Source organism: Asparagus officinalis, chromosome 4, assembly GCF_001876935.1.
Source record: "Asparagus officinalis chromosome 4, Aspof.V1, whole genome shotgun sequence".
Taxonomy (NCBI): domain Eukaryota; kingdom Viridiplantae; phylum Streptophyta; class Magnoliopsida; order Asparagales; family Asparagaceae; genus Asparagus; species Asparagus officinalis.
Window position 1 is genome coordinate 60,607,192 of NC_033797.1, and position 17,516 is coordinate 60,624,707.

At 39.4% G+C, this 17,516-nt stretch overlaps 1 protein-coding gene across 1 annotated transcript in view; it reads left to right on the top strand.

Annotated features, from left to right (window-relative positions):
- The window catches only part of LOC109837546, a 33,926-nt gene extending 16,416 nt beyond the window's left edge, over positions 1 to 17,510 (top strand). The window contains exons 5-9 of the mRNA XM_020405840.1: positions 11,253 to 11,322; positions 15,130 to 15,209; positions 15,303 to 15,365; positions 17,209 to 17,285; positions 17,365 to 17,510. Coding sequence (XP_020261429.1) covers positions 11,253 to 11,322; positions 15,130 to 15,209; positions 15,303 to 15,365; positions 17,209 to 17,285; positions 17,365 to 17,465 — 391 coding nt within the window. The 3' untranslated portion in view covers positions 17,466 to 17,510. The remainder of the gene's footprint in view (positions 1 to 11,252; positions 11,323 to 15,129; positions 15,210 to 15,302; positions 15,366 to 17,208; positions 17,286 to 17,364) is intronic.

Here is a 17,516-nt window from a genome sequence, read left to right on the forward strand (position 1 = left end):
CATCCTATGTGAGGAGGATTTGTGGGGGAATTTGGATAAAAAGAACTATTAGAGGTGATCATTAACGTGATAGTTTTGACATGCCCGATATCCTACTTAAGGAGGATTGGTGGGAAAATTTAGGAAAAAACGGACTATCAGAGGTGATCATTAACATGATAAGTTTGGTGGACCCGTCATCATACTTGAGGAGGATTGGTGGGGGAATTTGGAGAAAACGGACTATCAGAGATGATCATCAACGTGATAGTTTTGGTGGACCCGTCATCCTATTTGAGGAGGATTGGTGGGGAAATTTAGGAGAAATTAACTATCACATGTGATCATTAACGTGATAGTTTTGGTAGACTCGTCATTCTACTTGAAGAGGATTGGTGGAGGAATTTGGGAAAAATGTACTATCAGATATGTTCATTAACATGATAGTTTTGGTGAACCCGCCATTCTACTTGAAGAGGATAGGTGGGGAAATTTAGGGGAAATGGACTATCATAGGTGTATTGTTAACTTGATAGTTTTGACGGATTTCGTGGTTGACAGATGTATTCTATTGAACATAACAACTCAGAAAAATTTATTACTTATAATCCAATGAACTACAAATAAACCAACCCCCAGTCTTGAACAAGTGCAGGGAGGAAAAAGGGTAGACATAGCACATTACCTAGTGGGCCACTATCTAACGAGTTTGACTATTAGAGATAACTGTTAACGTGATAGTTGTTGGACTTACCATCCTATTGAAGAGGATTGGCTTTAGTGGCCGTAGTATCTTCCCCATCTGACTGAGAAGATTAGGCTTGGTCCGATTGCTCAGGTTGATCCTGCCTATTTTGTTCTTCAGCTTTGATCCTGACAATAATCTTTTGAGCCTGTTCGCCTTGAGAGATTAGTTGTCTTCAGGAACGACATTCTGCAACCCTCATTTGTGCTAGAATGTCGGTCTGTAAGTTATGTCGACAGGTCTCCACTAAGGTAGACTGTGCCATACCTGACGAACATCGAAGAGCCATGCTTCGAAACCTCTTGACGAAGGCTTTGACGGACTCATTCTTCTTCTGCTTAGTGACGAGAAGGATATGGATGGAGATTTTTGTATCATCTTTAAAGAATCTTGACAGAAATAGTCTCTCTAAATTCGTCTACTTTTGGATACATCCCGCAGGTATTTTCTGAACCATTCAAAGACAACTCCCTTGATGGTGCCAATGAACAATTGAGCCAGTATGACATCATTTGATACTATATTCTCAGTCTGTAACTTAAAATGATAGATATGTTGGCTCGGTGATCCCATGTCGTCAAAAGTTTGTAGTGTCGGGACCTCAAATTTTGGAGGATAAGGGGCTGCATCCCATTCGACAGGATAATGCTGCACTACCCCCTCATCTTGGAGCTCGCTTTTGTAGGCTACAACATTGAGGCGAGCTTCCAATTCTTTTATTTTGGCAAACTGGAGATTCTGCTCGTTCTCAATCTCTTCTTCGAGGGATGATTTTACGTGATGAGTTTCTTGCTTGGCAGTCTCATTCACTCTTTGTTTCCCCTTTGATATGGATGGCCATCCTTTTCGGGAGGATTCCAGACGAGGTTGCGACTCAGCTTTCTTGAAATTGGCTCTACTTGTAATGATATGAGGCATCATATCCTGAATTTGATTGATGGTTTCCTACTGTGCTCGGAGCATGACGTCCTGCTCAGCAACCCTCTTTGCAAGATCTTCAGAATTTTCTTCCATGTGGGCGAAGCTCTCATGTTTAACAAAAGAACTTGATGATTGAGACTCCGCAATGGCTGAATATTCGTCATCGGAATTGGTTCCTCTGGCTAACCTCCAATAGTTGACAGGGGGAATAGTTCATGTTCGCGTTCGAGTGCATTGGTAGATTCTTTCAAACTCGTTAGCGATTTCTCTAACGGTCGGTGAACGACTTGTCTCAGAGTCATCGGAACTAGGACCTGAAGCTTTTCCTCTGCCAATCATATTAATAGTGACTCCAATATACTCGGTCTCTAGGGATTTCTTCTGATCGTGAGGTTTGAATTGGAACCCCCAGTTCATGATTGGACAGGACTGACTCTTGGTGAATATGAATCTGGTTTAGATGCCTTGAATCCATAAACTTCTTATATCCGCCCCTTAATCTAGTCGCGCTATACAGAGTATTCGGGGATCTCGTTCGTAAAATCTGTAGCACACAATACTTTAAAGGAGAAGATGACGGTGGGACTTATGGAAGCGCTCGCAATGATGTACGAGCAACCGTCAGCTGTAAATAAGGTGCATCTCGTCAAGACACTATTCAACCTCAAGATGACATAAGAATGTTCCTTCACGATGCACCTCAGCGAGTTCAACACGATTGTTGATCAGCTTATCGTGTTGATCAGCTTATCTCCGTAGACATCATGTTCGATGACGAAGTACAGGCCCTTTTATTACTATCGTAGTTACCCGATAGTTAGGCCGGTCGTGTGACGGCAATCAGAAATTCAGCGGGGAAGGAAAAGTTGAAGCTGAGTGAGGTAGTCAGTATGATTCTATCTGAGGAGGTTAGAAGAAAAGCGTCTGAATCAGAAGGTTCAGGTTCTGCCCTAAACTTCGAGCAGAGAGGCAGAAGCCAGAAGAAAAGGAACCATAACAGAAATCGGTTGAAGTCAGTGAAGAAGAGGTCGAACTTGAAGGTTAGGCCTATCAAAAGAAAGTGTTGGAACTGCGGCCAGGAGGGTCATATGTCTTTAGTCTGCAAGAGTTCAAAGAAGGATGCGGGTGAGCAGGAGGTTCATATCGTACATGATGTTTTGATTCTTGCTATGGATAGCGATTCAGATTCTTGGGTCATCGACTCAGAAGTCTCTTTCCACGCCACTGCTAATAAGAAGCTTCTTCAGAATTATGTAGCAGAAGATTTTGGAAAAGTGTATTTGGGGGACAATGAGCCCTGTAATATTGTTGAAAATGGCTACGTGCAGATTCAGATGAAGGGCTCTACGTGGAACTTGAAGAACATGAGACGTACCAAAGCTGAAGAGGAATCTTATTTCGGTGGGACAACTTAGAGCAAAAGGTTATGTTTCGACATTCACAGGGGATTCATAGAGAATCTCCAACGATATGATGATAGTTGCCCGGGGTAACAAATTAGGGACTATACCTCACCTTACATGCGAGTGACACCCTCACAATTATAGCTGATAAAGAGAATACAGATCTGTCACACAACAGGCTAGGGCACATGAGTGAGAAGAGGATGAAGATCTTATAATCACAGGAAAAGCTAACCGGGATAGACTCCGTGGAAGTCGGGGTTTGTGAAGATTGCATCTTTGAAAAGCAGAAGATGGTTAGTTTTCAGAAAGGTGAAAAACCACCTAAGGCTTAGAAGCTAGAGTTGATTCATACAGATGTATGAGGTCCAGCCAGTATGTATTCTTTTGACGGTTCGAGATACTATGTTACCTTTATCGACAATCACTCGAGGAAAGTGTGGGTTTACTTCATGAAGCACAAGCCAGAGGTGTTCGGAGTCTCCAAGAAGTGGAAGGCCATGGTGGAGAACGAGACAGATCTGAAGGTGAAGTGTCTGAGATCAGACAATGGTGAAGAATACCAGCTAGAGGAGTTCAAGAGGTTCTGTGCTACGAATGATATTCTTTAGAGAGGACTACTCCAGGGACGCCGCAGCAGAACGGTATTACGGAGAGGATGAACAGGATCTTGACGGAGCATGTCGGGAGCATGCGATTACATGTAGGTCTGCCTAAGATATTTTGAACGGATGCGGTGCATACAACGACTTATCTTATTAATCATGGGTCATCAGTTCCATTGGATTTTGGAATTTCAGAGGAGATTTGGAGTGGAAAGAAGATAAATCTCTCACACTTACGGGTATTTGGTTACGTGGCTTATGTTCATATCTGTGATCATATCAGGGACAAGCTAGAGGCTAAGTCACAGAAGTGAACATTCATTGGAAACGGTATTGATGAGTTCGGGTATCGTCTTTGGGATGAGAAGAACTGGAAAATCATCAGGAGCCGAGACATCATATTCAATGAGGAGGTGATGTATAAGGACATGAAAAATACCAAGGATAGCCAAAACGGTGGAAGCAACACCTTGGATGCAGGTGGATCCAAGTACATGGATTTAGAGGAACTTTCAGATAGGGGTGATGATGTTTGTTCTAACCAAAGAACGGAGGAGGCTTCAGGTGCAGAAACAACTACCCAGGACGTGAATCTTAGGAGGTCATCCATGATACCCAAACCAAATCCTAAATATCTTTCATCTCTTGATTACTTATTATTGACAGATAACGGTGAACCAGAGTGCTATGATTATTGTTGACAGATAGCAGTGAACCAGAGTGCTATGAGGAGGCTATGCAAGTGAGTGAATCTCAGCAGTGAGAGCATGTAATGCAGGAAGAGATGGATTCTCTACTCACTGATGAGACATGAGAATTAGCCCAGCTACCTGCACAGAAAAAGATCTTGCATAACAGATGGATCTACCAGGTAAAGCAAGAGAGTGATGGGAGTAAGAGGTTTAAGGCCAGATTAGTTGTAAAGGGGTTCCAGCAGCGGGAATGAGTGGAGTATACGAAGATATTTTTTCCTGTTGTAAAGCTCACAACTATCATGGTGGTGTTAAGCTTGGTGCTCACAACTATCAGTGTGGTGTTGAGCTTGGTGGTTGCAGAAGACCTCATCCTTAAGCAGTTAGATGTGAAGACTATCTTTTTTTCATGGTGACTTGGATGAAGAAATCTGCATGAAGCAACCTGTTAGCTTCATTGAAGAAGGAAAGAAAGAGATGATGTGCAAACCCAAGAAAAACTTATATGATTTGAAATAGACTCCAAGACAGTGGTACAAGAAGTTTGATAACTTTATGCAAAACAATGGCTACAGAAGATGCAATTCGAATCATTGTTGCTATTTCAAGAGGTTCGAGTCCAGTTTTATTATATTGTTATTATATGTTGATGACATGTTAATAACAGGACCGTGTTTAAATGAGAAACAGTTTGAAAAACAGCTGGTAAATGAGTTTGTAATGAAGGATCTGGATGCAGTAAAACAGATTCTAGAGATGCGAATCAGTAGGGATAAAGCTGAATGGACGTTGAGGTTAAGCTAAGCTGAATATATCGAGAAGGTACTTCAGAGGTTCAATATACAAAATGCTAAGGTTGTTAGCATACCCCTTGGGAAGTCAGTTCAAGATAACTGAGGAGCAATCACCTAAGATAGATACAGAGAGAAAACATATGAGCAGGGTGCCATATTCTTCGACCATTAGGAATTTCATGTACGCGATGGTTTGCACGAGGTCGGACATTGCCCATGCAGTGGGAGTTGTGAGTAGATTTGCAAGCAATCCATAGAAGCAGCATTGGGAGGTAATGAAGTGGATATTATGGTACTTGAGAGGGACAATAAACAAGCCACTATGTTTCAAGAGGAAGGAGCTGGTGCTGTAGGGATACGTGGATGCGGACTTCACCTATGATCATGATACGAGGCGAAGCACCACGGGGTATGTTTATATCTTAGCATTGATAGTAGTGAGCTGGGTCTCACGTTTGCAGAAGATTATGATTTTATCTACAGCCGAGGCTGAGTATGTCGTGGTGACTGAAACAATCAAGGAGATGATTTGATTAAACGAGTGCTTGGAAGAGTTAGATCTGAAACAATGGAGAGGAGTTATTTATTGTGATAGCCAGAACACTATACATCTTGTCAATAATCCAGTTTATCATGTCAGAACGAAGCACATCGAAGTACGATATCATTTTATACGCTCGCTGATTAAAGACAGAAAGTTACACTTAATAAAAATTTTGGGGAGTCAAAATCTGACGGACATGTTGACGAAGGTAGTCACCATTGAGAAACTGGAGTTGTGCGCAACTTCAGTTGGTCTACATGAGTAAAAGATGAAGACGGGGTCACACTAGGAGGATCGACGAGATCGCTGGGATGTTGATGATTGAAGAAATGATTTTTCGGGGAGGAGAAGATACCTACGAAGAAGGAAAAAGTTTGGATGAACTCGCTGATGGCGCTTTGATATTCAAGTGGGAGATTGTTAGTTTAAGTATAGACCCAAAGCTGAAGCCGAAGCTGGAATTAAGAAGATAAAGCAAAACGAAGGAAACAGGAAAACTACAGTACGGTCGACCGCGGTGCTATCGACGGTCGACCCCAAACGTGCACGAGATAGGAAAAAGTCTCCGGCTTTTTCCGATTAACCGCGATAGATGGTTCGGTCGACTGCGAGACCCTGTAGGCGTTTTTTAGGTTTCTGTCGTTTATTCGGTCGATCGCGACTGGTTCGACGGTCGACCGCTAGTCAAGCTGGTAGGTTTCTAATCTGTTTTGAATTCTGTTTGGGCTGGTTCATATATATATCTATATGTTTTCTAGGGTTAATAAGAATGTGAAAAATCATCAGAAAGAGAAAAAAAGGAGAGAGAATCTCAGAGTGTTTGTATTCATTGTTTGAGTGTTTGTATTCATTCTTTAATTAATCAAAGAGATTGTGTGGTGTGGTTCCCGAAGACGTAGACACGTTGCCGAACCTTGTTAAATTCATGTGTTATCTCTTGTTCTTATTTTTGTAAGTTTTTATCTTTGATTTATGGTGAATTTCTTTCTTGCTTAACTTTCTAACACAGTCCGGAAGGGCAATGGTTCAATTTGATTGTTTCGAATCCCCAACACGTATAATCCACTCCTTCCGGCTGTTGGAGCCCCTTCACGACTAATCTGGCCTTATATCTCTTCCTTCCATCACTCTCCTGTTTGACCCGGTAGACCCACTTGTCATGTAAGGGTTTCTTCTGTGTAAGTAGCGGTGCTAACTCTCATGTCTCGTTAGAGTGGAGAGAATCCATCTCGTCTTGCATTGCATGCTCCCACTGTTGAGATTCGCTGACTTGCATAGCCTCCTCATAGCATTCTAGTTCTCCACTATCTGTCAAAAGTAGGTAGTCTAGTGACGAGAGATACATGTGATTTGGTTTGGATACCTTGGATGACCTCCTAAGCTCATCGTCCTGAGTAGTTAGTTCTGTACCTGGAGTCTCCTCCGTTCTTTGGTCAGAATTAGACATTGTCTCCCCAATCTAGAAGTTCCTTCAAATTCATGTACTCAGATGCGCCCGCATCTATAGTGTTGCTCCTACTGCTTTGGTCAGGCTTGGCATTGTTCCTGTCCTTATACATCACCTTATTGAATATGACATCTCGACTCCTGATGATTTTCCTGTTCTTCTCATCCCAAAGACGATACCCGAACTTATTAATACCGTACCCAATGAATGTACACTTCAGTGACTTAGCTTCCAGCTTGTCTCTGTCATGATCACTGATGTGGACATATGCCACATAACCAAAGACTCTCAAGTGTGAGTGATTAACCTTCTTGTCACTCCAAACCTCTTCCGGAATCCCAAAGTTCATGGAACTGATGGTCCATGATTTATCAGGTATGCTGTGGTATGCACCGCATCCGCCCAAAAAGTTTTTGGTAGACTTGCATGTAGACGCATGCTCCTCGTACGCTCTGTCAGCATTCTGTTCATTCTATCTGCTACACCGTTCTATTGCGGCGTCCCTGGAGTGGTCCTCTCCAAACAATCATGTTCAGAGCACATAACTTTTTGAACTCCTTCAGTTCATATTCTCCATTGTTTTCTGATCTCAGATACTTTACTTTCAGATCTGTCTCGTTCTTCATCATGGTTTTTCACTTTTTAAAGATGTTGAACACCTCTGATTTGTGCTTCATGAAGTATACCCACACATTCCTCGAGTGATCGTCGATAAAAGTGACGTAGTATGCCGAACCGCCAACAGAAGACATGCTAGCTAGACCCCATACATCTGTATGAACAAGTTCTAGCTTGTGAGCTTTTAGGTGGTCTTCCACTATTCTGGAAACTAACTCTCTTCTGTTTCCCAAAGATGCAGTCTTCGTAAACACCGACGTCCACGAAATCGATGCCGGTTAGCTTCCCTTCTGAGTGAAGAATCTTCATGCCCTTCTCACTCATATGTCCTAGCCTATTATGCCACAGATCTGCACTCTCCTTACGTGCTGTAATTGCGAGGGTGCCACTCGCATGTGAAGTTAGGTAGAGGGTATCAGTATTGTTGTCTCAGGCAACCGCCATTGTACCGTTGAAGATTTTCCACGAATCTACGGTGAATATTGTAACATAGTCTTCTGCTCCAAGCTGGCCAACCGAAATAAGATTCTTCTTCAGCTTCGGTACATGTATGACATTCTTCAGATATCACTTAGAGCCATTCAACTGTATTTGCACATCACCTCTTCTAACAACACTACAGGGTTCATTGTCCTCCAAATATACTTTCCCAAAGTCCCCTACTACATAGTTCTGAAATAGCTTTCTATTAGCAGTGACGTGGAAAGGTGCTCCCGAATCAATGACCCATGAATCGGAATCGCTATCCATAGCGAGAATTAATGCATCTTGCACAATATGAGCCTCCTGCTTATTTTTATCCTTATTCGGTGCTTTACAGGTTGAAGACATGTGGCCCTCTTAGTCACAGTTCCAACATTTTCCTTTGATAGGTCTCACCTTCGAGTTAGACCTCTTGTTCTTCGACTTCGATCGATTCCTGTTTTGGTTCCTCCTATTATGACTTTTGCATCTTTGCTTGAGACGTAGGGCTGAACCTGAACCTTCTGATTTATTCGATTTTCTTTTAACCTCCTCGGATAGAATCATACTCATAACCTCACTCAGTTTTAACTTCTCCTTTCTCGTCGAGTTGCTGATTGCGGTCACCCAACCTGCCCAACTATCTGGTAATTACGATAGTATTAATAGGGCTTACACTTTGTCATCAAACGTGATGTCAACTGAGATGAGTTGATCAACAATCGTGTTGAACTCGCTGAGATTCATCATGAAGGAACATTCTTATGCCATCTTGAGGTTGAATAGTGTCTTGACGAGATGCACCTTATTTACAGCTGACAGTTGCTCGTACATCATTACGAACGCTTCCATAAGTCTCACCGTCGTCTTCTCCTTTAAAATATTATGTGGTAGATTTTGCGAGCGACAATCGGATCTGCCCCAAGGCCTTTTGATCCAATATTTTTCAGTCCTCGTCGGATTCCTCTTCCTTCTTTCCTTTTGCTTTACCCATCAACGGATGGTAAATATCCTTGTGATACAGATAGTCCTCCATCTGTGACTTCGAGTAGGTGAAATCTGATCCGTCAAAATTTTTAATTTTAGATTTACCTTCTTCTGCCATTTCTTATACACACAGATCCGAACAATGGTTCTGATACCAATTATTGGAGATTTTAAGCTATTCGACCACCTGTCAAATATAAACCCTCGTGCGGAATTTGTCTTACCGGATCTTGTGTTAAGATAATAGAAAGAAGAAATCACAGCAAATTAAAAAATTACAAGAAAATGAGAACACCGAGTTTTAACGAGGTTCGATAACTTGCCTACGTCCTCGGGAGCCACACAAATAATTTTCTTTAATATTAAAGAAGATTACAAGCTTGCAAAGAGAGGATCTCAAACTTGAGATCTCTCAAAAGAAAGAAACACAAACTCTCTGTTCCTCTAAAGGGGTGTGAGATTTTCCAACTAGAAAATCTCTTCTCAAAATAGCTACAGTAGATCACTACAGGAATCAACGAGATTTTCCTCTTAAATCTCGTTCCTCAAAATCGCTGGAGAAGACGCTCTCAAAAGCCGTCGCCAAGCTCTTAAAGCAAAAAAGCGCCTCTGAGTTTCTTCTCACCAATTTCTCATGCACATGGTTCCCCTTTTATAGGGAAACCCTAGCCAGGCTGTCATGAGCTGGATCTCGACCTCGCCTGCGTGAGAGTCCCGCTCGAGCTAGCCTGACCCAATCCCAAATCGAGCTCGCATACGGACCGCTAGAAGCTCGCTTGCAGAACACAGATCGCACTCAGTAGCCATGTGTCGACGCCGCCACGAAGCTCGCCAGACAGCGCCTTCCTCGAGCTCGCCTGATAGCGTCAACTTCGAGTGGACCTCGCTTGCAGATTTCCGACCTTGTCTGAAGGTCACCCCACTTGGAGGAGGTCGCCTGCAGCTCGCCCCACCTGGAAGAGCTCGTCTGCAGCGCCACGAGCTCATTCTCTTCTCATGGGTTGACCCGCAAACCTTGACATCATAGTTGCGCTACGGATGTTTGGGCTACACCTAATACCAACAATTACCAACATGGCCGATATATCGGCCTAAATTACCTTTGTAATGCTTTCTGAAAAGTGATATGGTCTCAATAACCTTTACTGTTTTTGACAATTTTGAGCAACATATCGTTATTTTCGCCATATCTCTGGTGAGTGGTGACATTTCAACCTAAAAAGATCAAGCAAAATTCTTCAATATCGATTAGGACTTTATGTGTTTTCCTATATTGGTCTGGATTCATGGATCAATTGAGGTCAAAACCTAAACAAATATTTCTGTGTAAATAACTGCAAAGAAGAACTAGGGGTCAGTTGAGACCGAAAAGTTTTGCAAAAGATAAGCATCTTTCTCCATAGCTTCACTCTTTGGTGCTTCATGTATGAACATTTATGATTTGTTTAAACACATTATCTGATCTGACACCCTAGTATCTATTAAATAATCCAATATCTGTCGTCCAATATGGAATTATTCGATACGACACGTCCCCGACATCAGACATTTAGAACACTACATCAAATACATGCAGAACCAACAAATTGCAAATTTTGTTGCAATAATTATGATGAACTCCACCCTGTATCATTATTATTGACTCTCAAGTGAACTTCTGTTTGCATACACAATAAATAAAAAAAATCACCTTCCTTTTATTAATTATTAAGCTGCATTATAGTTTACTAGATATAAAGTTTCCTGTTTATCCATTTTGGTCAGCAATACTTCTTCAAAACCAGCACCATTACACACTAGTCGTTAACTCTCGTGTTACCTTGATATACATTTTTAGTTGACAACCCAATATCATAAGACTTAAAAAAAAACCAATATCTTAAGACTTTGGATAAAGTGGACCCAACACTAGACTAATAATAGAATATTGTTTACTTTATAACAGCAATTTTTTCCCTCATGATATAGGAGATAAAAGATGGATGGATTATCTGGAATATAATTGCAAAGAGAAGGCCTACATTTTTGTGATTTGACCATAAAGTGATCATGCAGGTTTTATCCAGGAACAGCCGATGCCTTGAGATTTGCAAGCTCGCAAGTATATATCGTCACTACAAAACAGGTATACTTACATGATTCTGTACCATAGTTTTATTCTCCAGCCTGTCTGAGCATATGGTTTATCGTCTATGTGCGCTCCAGAGTGCTTCATCATCTGAGATGGTCACTATTTTCTTCCTTAAAAATAGGCAGTCAAGGAGATATCGTGCATTGTCTGAGTTACCTGAGGACAGGCTCTGAAATAGCTGGATGGATGGCTCGTACAAACAGACTCAAATGAAGGAGAAAAAAATGTTGTTATTAATACATTTTGATTCCAAGCATGAGAAATTTTCCTTAGTATGTCTATATTACTTTCCTCTCATATGCTTGGGGATTCTTTCCCTCATCTAGGTCTCTTTCTTATCTCTCTCCACCACAAGTGAACCATTAACTGAAAGCGTCCTGTGCATCCTGTAGAAAATCTCTATGGCAAGATCACCTCCCTATACTCTTCAGTGGCCATCACCTTCACCCTCCTCTCTGAAGCCATCAAATCATTGGAACTCCACAAATTCCTCGTCATCGAAGTCCTCACCATTTAATATATCAAACCCAGCTCACGTGATGAAAATTCATTGTAGCCTAGAAATATAGACGAGTATATCCCTAATGTTTATCTTATCTTCTTCGCCATCAAAGAAGATGCATGTAAAAGTGGCTCCTGAGAGGCCTTGGAATTATAGGAAATATTTCATTGCATTCTAACATTGTAGTGCATCTTCATCATCTACACGTTTGAGTAGTTCTAGGCTTCTAGCCCACATCCATGACCTTCATATGGAATTAATCACAGGGGATGGTTTAGTTGTTGCCACCATCAGATGCCTGTGCCTAAAGAGCACTGGAGACGAGAACTCTGTTAAACCAAAGTAAATCTGGAGATATAAACCTATGGCTGGATCCGTTGAGTTTCTCTCTCCCAAGTGATGTAGATTGTTAGAGTCCCTAACCATTACATTACAACTCCGAAGTTGTAATGAAAGTTGAAGGCTATATTTTTATATTCTAACATGCCCCCACAGGTTGAGCACCCTTTTTATAAGTCGATACCTGAATTCACACAGTGGTCAATTTGTTAAAAATTCGTTTTAAATTAATGGCCGGTGGGATTTGAACCTATATTGCTTTGATACCAGCTTAAATTAAGTCCCTATAACCATTACACCACTACTCTGAAGTTGCAATGAGAGTTGAGGGTTATATTTTTGTATTTTTTACACAGATTACCAGCATGAACTATGTTATCAGAAACTGAACAGACTTTTTCATGTAGGACGCTTAACAGAAAATTTCATGGAGGATTCGGACAATCACGATCTAAATACAAATTTATATGTATTATTGATTTCTGCAAAGAAACAATCATATATTTCAACCCCGAAAGCGGATTCTGACATATTATATATGTAAATCGCCTATCTCGACCAGACGGAGCCAACTAGATTATCAGATTTTTAAAATCTTATCAGTAATACCTAGTTTTGGCTGAAATTCAAAAATAATAAATTTTTCGTTTATTTTTAGTAATAAAGTTGGAGTCTATTTAGATTAGGAAATTTCAATATTAGAGTCAAATTAGATTAGGAAACAAATTCAATTTTGATTAATGATTTGTTTCATCTATTATAGGGAGACTTTTTAGGATATAATTTGATACTTTCTATTTCTTTGTAATTCTAGTCTTACTAGGAGTCTTATTTATTTTTCTATTTAAGAAGAGTCATATAACCCAAAAGAATAATGACTTTACATCATAAAAATTTTATTTTAATATTTTCTTCGTGGATTCGAAGTTCTTCGTGGATTCGAAGTTCTTCGTGGATTCAGAGATCGTTCTTTGTGTATTCAGAGACACCCCTTGGTGGATTCCGAGATCGTTTTTTGTGTATTCAGAGAACACCCCTTGGTGGATTCCGAGGTTATCACTTTCGCGCTGCGTTAATTGGTATCAGATCAATTAACGTATCGCGGAAGTGATAACATCGAAATCCACTAAGGGGTGTTCTCTGCATCTACAAAGAACGATCTCCAAATCTGTGAAAAAAATATTAAAATATTAAAATTTGATTGATGTAAAGTTATTATTCTTTCGGGTTACATGACTCTTCTTAAATAGAAAAATAAATAAGTCTCCCATTGTTGAAAGAAGCTCGACCCCGAGCTTATATTTGTTAAAATAGTAGCTTCATTATAAATAATTTTCTTCTCTACAACGTTCAACTTCTGCTTTGTATTTAGCGTTGATTTTCTCCATTTATTCTTTTACCTCCTCTGCTAGGACTTCTTCTGTATCAAACTTGTGTATGAATCTTTCCCATGACATGTGTATGTAATTAGCACCATGTGGCTCTGTAGTTAGGTATGAAAAACTCTTCCAAATATTTTCCCTGTTGCTTCCCATATTCTAGTGTCGACGGTGTCATCTCATCGTTGTTGAAGTTATTGATAATCATTGCTTCCAAAAAAGAACTTTCTAATCTTAATAGTAAGACTAGAATTACAAAGAAATAGAAAGTATCAAATTCTATCCTAAAAAGACTTCCTATAATAGAGGAAACAAATCATGAATCAAAATTGAATTTGTTTCCTAATCTAATTTAACTCTAATATTGAATTTATTTCCTAATCTAAATAGACTCCAACTTTATTACTAAAAATAAACTAAAAGCTGATTATTTTCGAATTTCAGCCAAAACTGGGTATTACTGATAAGATTTTAAAATCTGATAATCTAGTTGGTTCCGTCTCGTCGAGATAGACGATTTACATATATAATATGTCATAATCCGCCTTCTGGGTTGGAAGATATGATTGTTTCTTTGCAGAAGTCAATAATACGTATAAATCTGTATTTAGCTCGTGATTGTCCGAATCCTCCATGAAATTGTCTGTTAAGTGTCCTACATCACTTTTGTTTGTAGCTGCATTGAACATGATAAGAAACCTGCACACAAGTTGAATAACTTGATGAAACTATTCAGGATGAAATACAATGACGAGTATCAATATGTTTCTTAATACTCTTTGCTACTGTCGCTTCTTCAAGGAGTTGAAAACCCTACTTTTAAAGTTGCTAGCCACATTCCCCTTCAACCGATATTCTGACCAGCTGCCCACATCTGCTCCTTTGAATCCCTTCCATACGCTTATCTAGTCATCCCTAGCGAAATAAATCTCCTTTCTTGAGATTGCTAACATGGAGACATTGAAAATCACTACATCATCCCAACAACCTCAATTTCTGTTGTTATCCTATTAGCTCTCCCATTCTCCAACCTACTTGCAACTCCAAGATGACACAATTAACATCCCAACCAAATAATCTTCCTCCTAACAGCCTCTATCTGTAAAGATCTTATTTTCATACTTCTGAACTCTTAAGAACTAACCGCAACACCCACCCACCCCCCCCACACACACACAAACAAACAATAGTATCATCATTTTGCTAACAATCTTTCCGACATGATACAAAGGTTTGTATGTCCTCCGAGGGATCAACCAAGAAGGCAACTAATTTCTTGCAGCAGCTGTCATGTCTGCCAAAACATTTGGCAATTGGTTCCATGAATTTAAAAATACAATTGTATCTCCGCTTTGCATTACATGCTTGGGTGTTCATGCTGATTAATGAATCAATTATGGCTGATGCATTTCTCCCAAAAAATAAATATTCTAGACACCTAGCGATAATGCACACTAGGAGCATCTGATGCTATAATCTTAAGTTGATACAGTTATGAGTAGCAGTAAATTCAAAAATCTTTCCTTTTATATTTTTTTACATTTCATCTTAACATCTTCGTGTTGTATATGTGGCTTTTAGAGCAGGTTTGCTGATGCGTTACTGCGAGAACTGGCAGGGGTTATCATCCCACCTGAGAGGATCTATGGATTAGGAACTGGGTCAGTAGAATTTGCTGCTTCTGTTTAACTTTTAACAGTGACTTATGTAGCGCTTGGATGTGTTCTTTATCAAGGATCCTTGTTGTTTTTTAGGCCAAAGGTAGAAGTGCTAAAAAAGATTCAGCTTATGCCAGAGCATGAGGGCTTGATGCTCCAGTAAGTTATTTTTGGCAATTCATAGCACTCACTTTTCTTTATACTGTGGATATAATTGTCTCATATTTCTGTTTCAAATTATGAGTAAAATAAAGTTTGGAGTATAAATAATAGTTTTTGACATAATTTTTATTATAATTATATCAAATAAAGTTTAGCTTTAATTTTTAATTTAATTATTTGGTAATGATCATATTTCTGAATTTATTGTACGAGTAAAACAAGTTTGGAATATAATAAGTTTAGAATCAGTTGGAGTATATTTATGACATAATTTTAATTTTAATTATATCAAGTATGATTTCATTCTAATTTTTAACTTTTAATTTATTCTTTTCCTGATGATGAGCTTTTTATTTAACATGGATTAGCATTTCATCATTTGATATTAGGCATTTATTGGAAATTATCAAAATTGAGAGGACAAAAGAGTTATTTAATATGGGTTATATTATTATTATTAAAAAATAATATGGGTCAGTATTTAAACCATTTGATAATGAACACTATTGTGAATTATCAAAATTAAAAGGGAAAAAGAGGCAATAAATAATTTTGATATAGCAATCCTATTTTATTAGTATAGATTTCAGATAGAAAACTACTGCATAAAGCAAATTCATTACTTTTGGTTTTTGTCCTCCTGCTAGACCTTAGATTCTCTCTTATTTTTATATTATGCCCCCAAATCTTTGTATTTGTAATTCACACCCCAAAATCCATTAAGTTTGTTTTATTGTATGTCCACTAAGTTGTTTTCAATAATACCCCCATTTCGAAACAAATATGAAGATTTGGTGATTGGGGATCTAATATAAAAATACGATTGAATTTAGGGTCCATTATGGGAAAAAACATAGCTTTTAATATAACCAGCTCATATCATTGCGTCTGCTTGCGAGTTCTGTTACATTAATCCGAAATAGTTTTGAATGCAAAGCACGGTGATATTTATATTATATTTGCATCTTCTCTCTAATGGTGGTTTACATTTTTTTTTGGTTACCCGAGTTTTCCTCTATTATTTATAGGTAGTGGGTGAATGGTGTTTATGAGGTGTAAATGGGAAGAATTTAATGCGACATTGTAGAGGAACTCCTAAATGACTGGTCCAGGGAGACAAGGCGTCTATATTGATGTAGACAAACTACTTTGTCATGCTTTGTATTTTGAAAATGTATGAATGCCCATGAAAATATGAGAGTTTCTGCCTTAGCACAACTGTAAGGTTGCTGCTTTGTGAGCTGGAGGTCATCGGTCTTTAGGCTCGGATACTGCCCCCATGCATGCAAAGGTAAGGTTGCGTACATCCAATCCTCTCCATACCCCACAGTGGTGAGATCCTTGTGCACTACGCCACCCTTGTTGATGAATACCCGTGATAGGATGAGAGTTTCCATATGTTATGCATATATGCGTATGGAGCACTTTGGCCTGTGGATTTGCTGAGGGGTGTCTTAGTGATGATGCTCAGCAGAGAAATCACTGATCCTAAGTGCAATATGGTTAAAATTTGCATCCGTTATTGAGTAATCTGTTACCGCATCTATGAAGAACTTGTCTAAAACAGGGAAGGATAAATCAGATCATGCAGAATATAACAGGATTATATGTAATGGCCAAAAGTAAAGGGCATGTCGAGGGCAAGAGTACAAAAGCAACGTAGAGTTCCTCTACTGATGAAGTTCTTTAATATGTTTCTTTTAACTCTCTTAACTGCCACAACATAATCCTTCTATTAGCTTTACCTTTTATACGTACACACAAGCATCTTTTCATGGAATGCATGATCTACATATAACCTGAATTTTCCCCCTCACATTCACTTTGCTTCTGATGTCAGCTTTGTCGAAGATCGTCTTGCTACTTTGAAGAATGTGATCAAAGAACCAGCATTAGATGGCTGGAACTTGTATCTGGGTAAAGCTCTACTTGTACTTTTGATGAAAGCGGCTTATTTCTTTTGAACTCTTCTTAAATTAAGGGTTACTTGGAACAGGGAGATGGGGTTACAACACTGAGAAGGAGAGAAATGAAGCAGAGAGCATAGCAAGAATTCAACTTCTGGATCTGTCTGACTTCAGCAAGAAGCTTAAGTAGCTTCTCTCCTTTCCTTTCTGGTTTCAGTTATATATTTTTTGTGAAAATTGA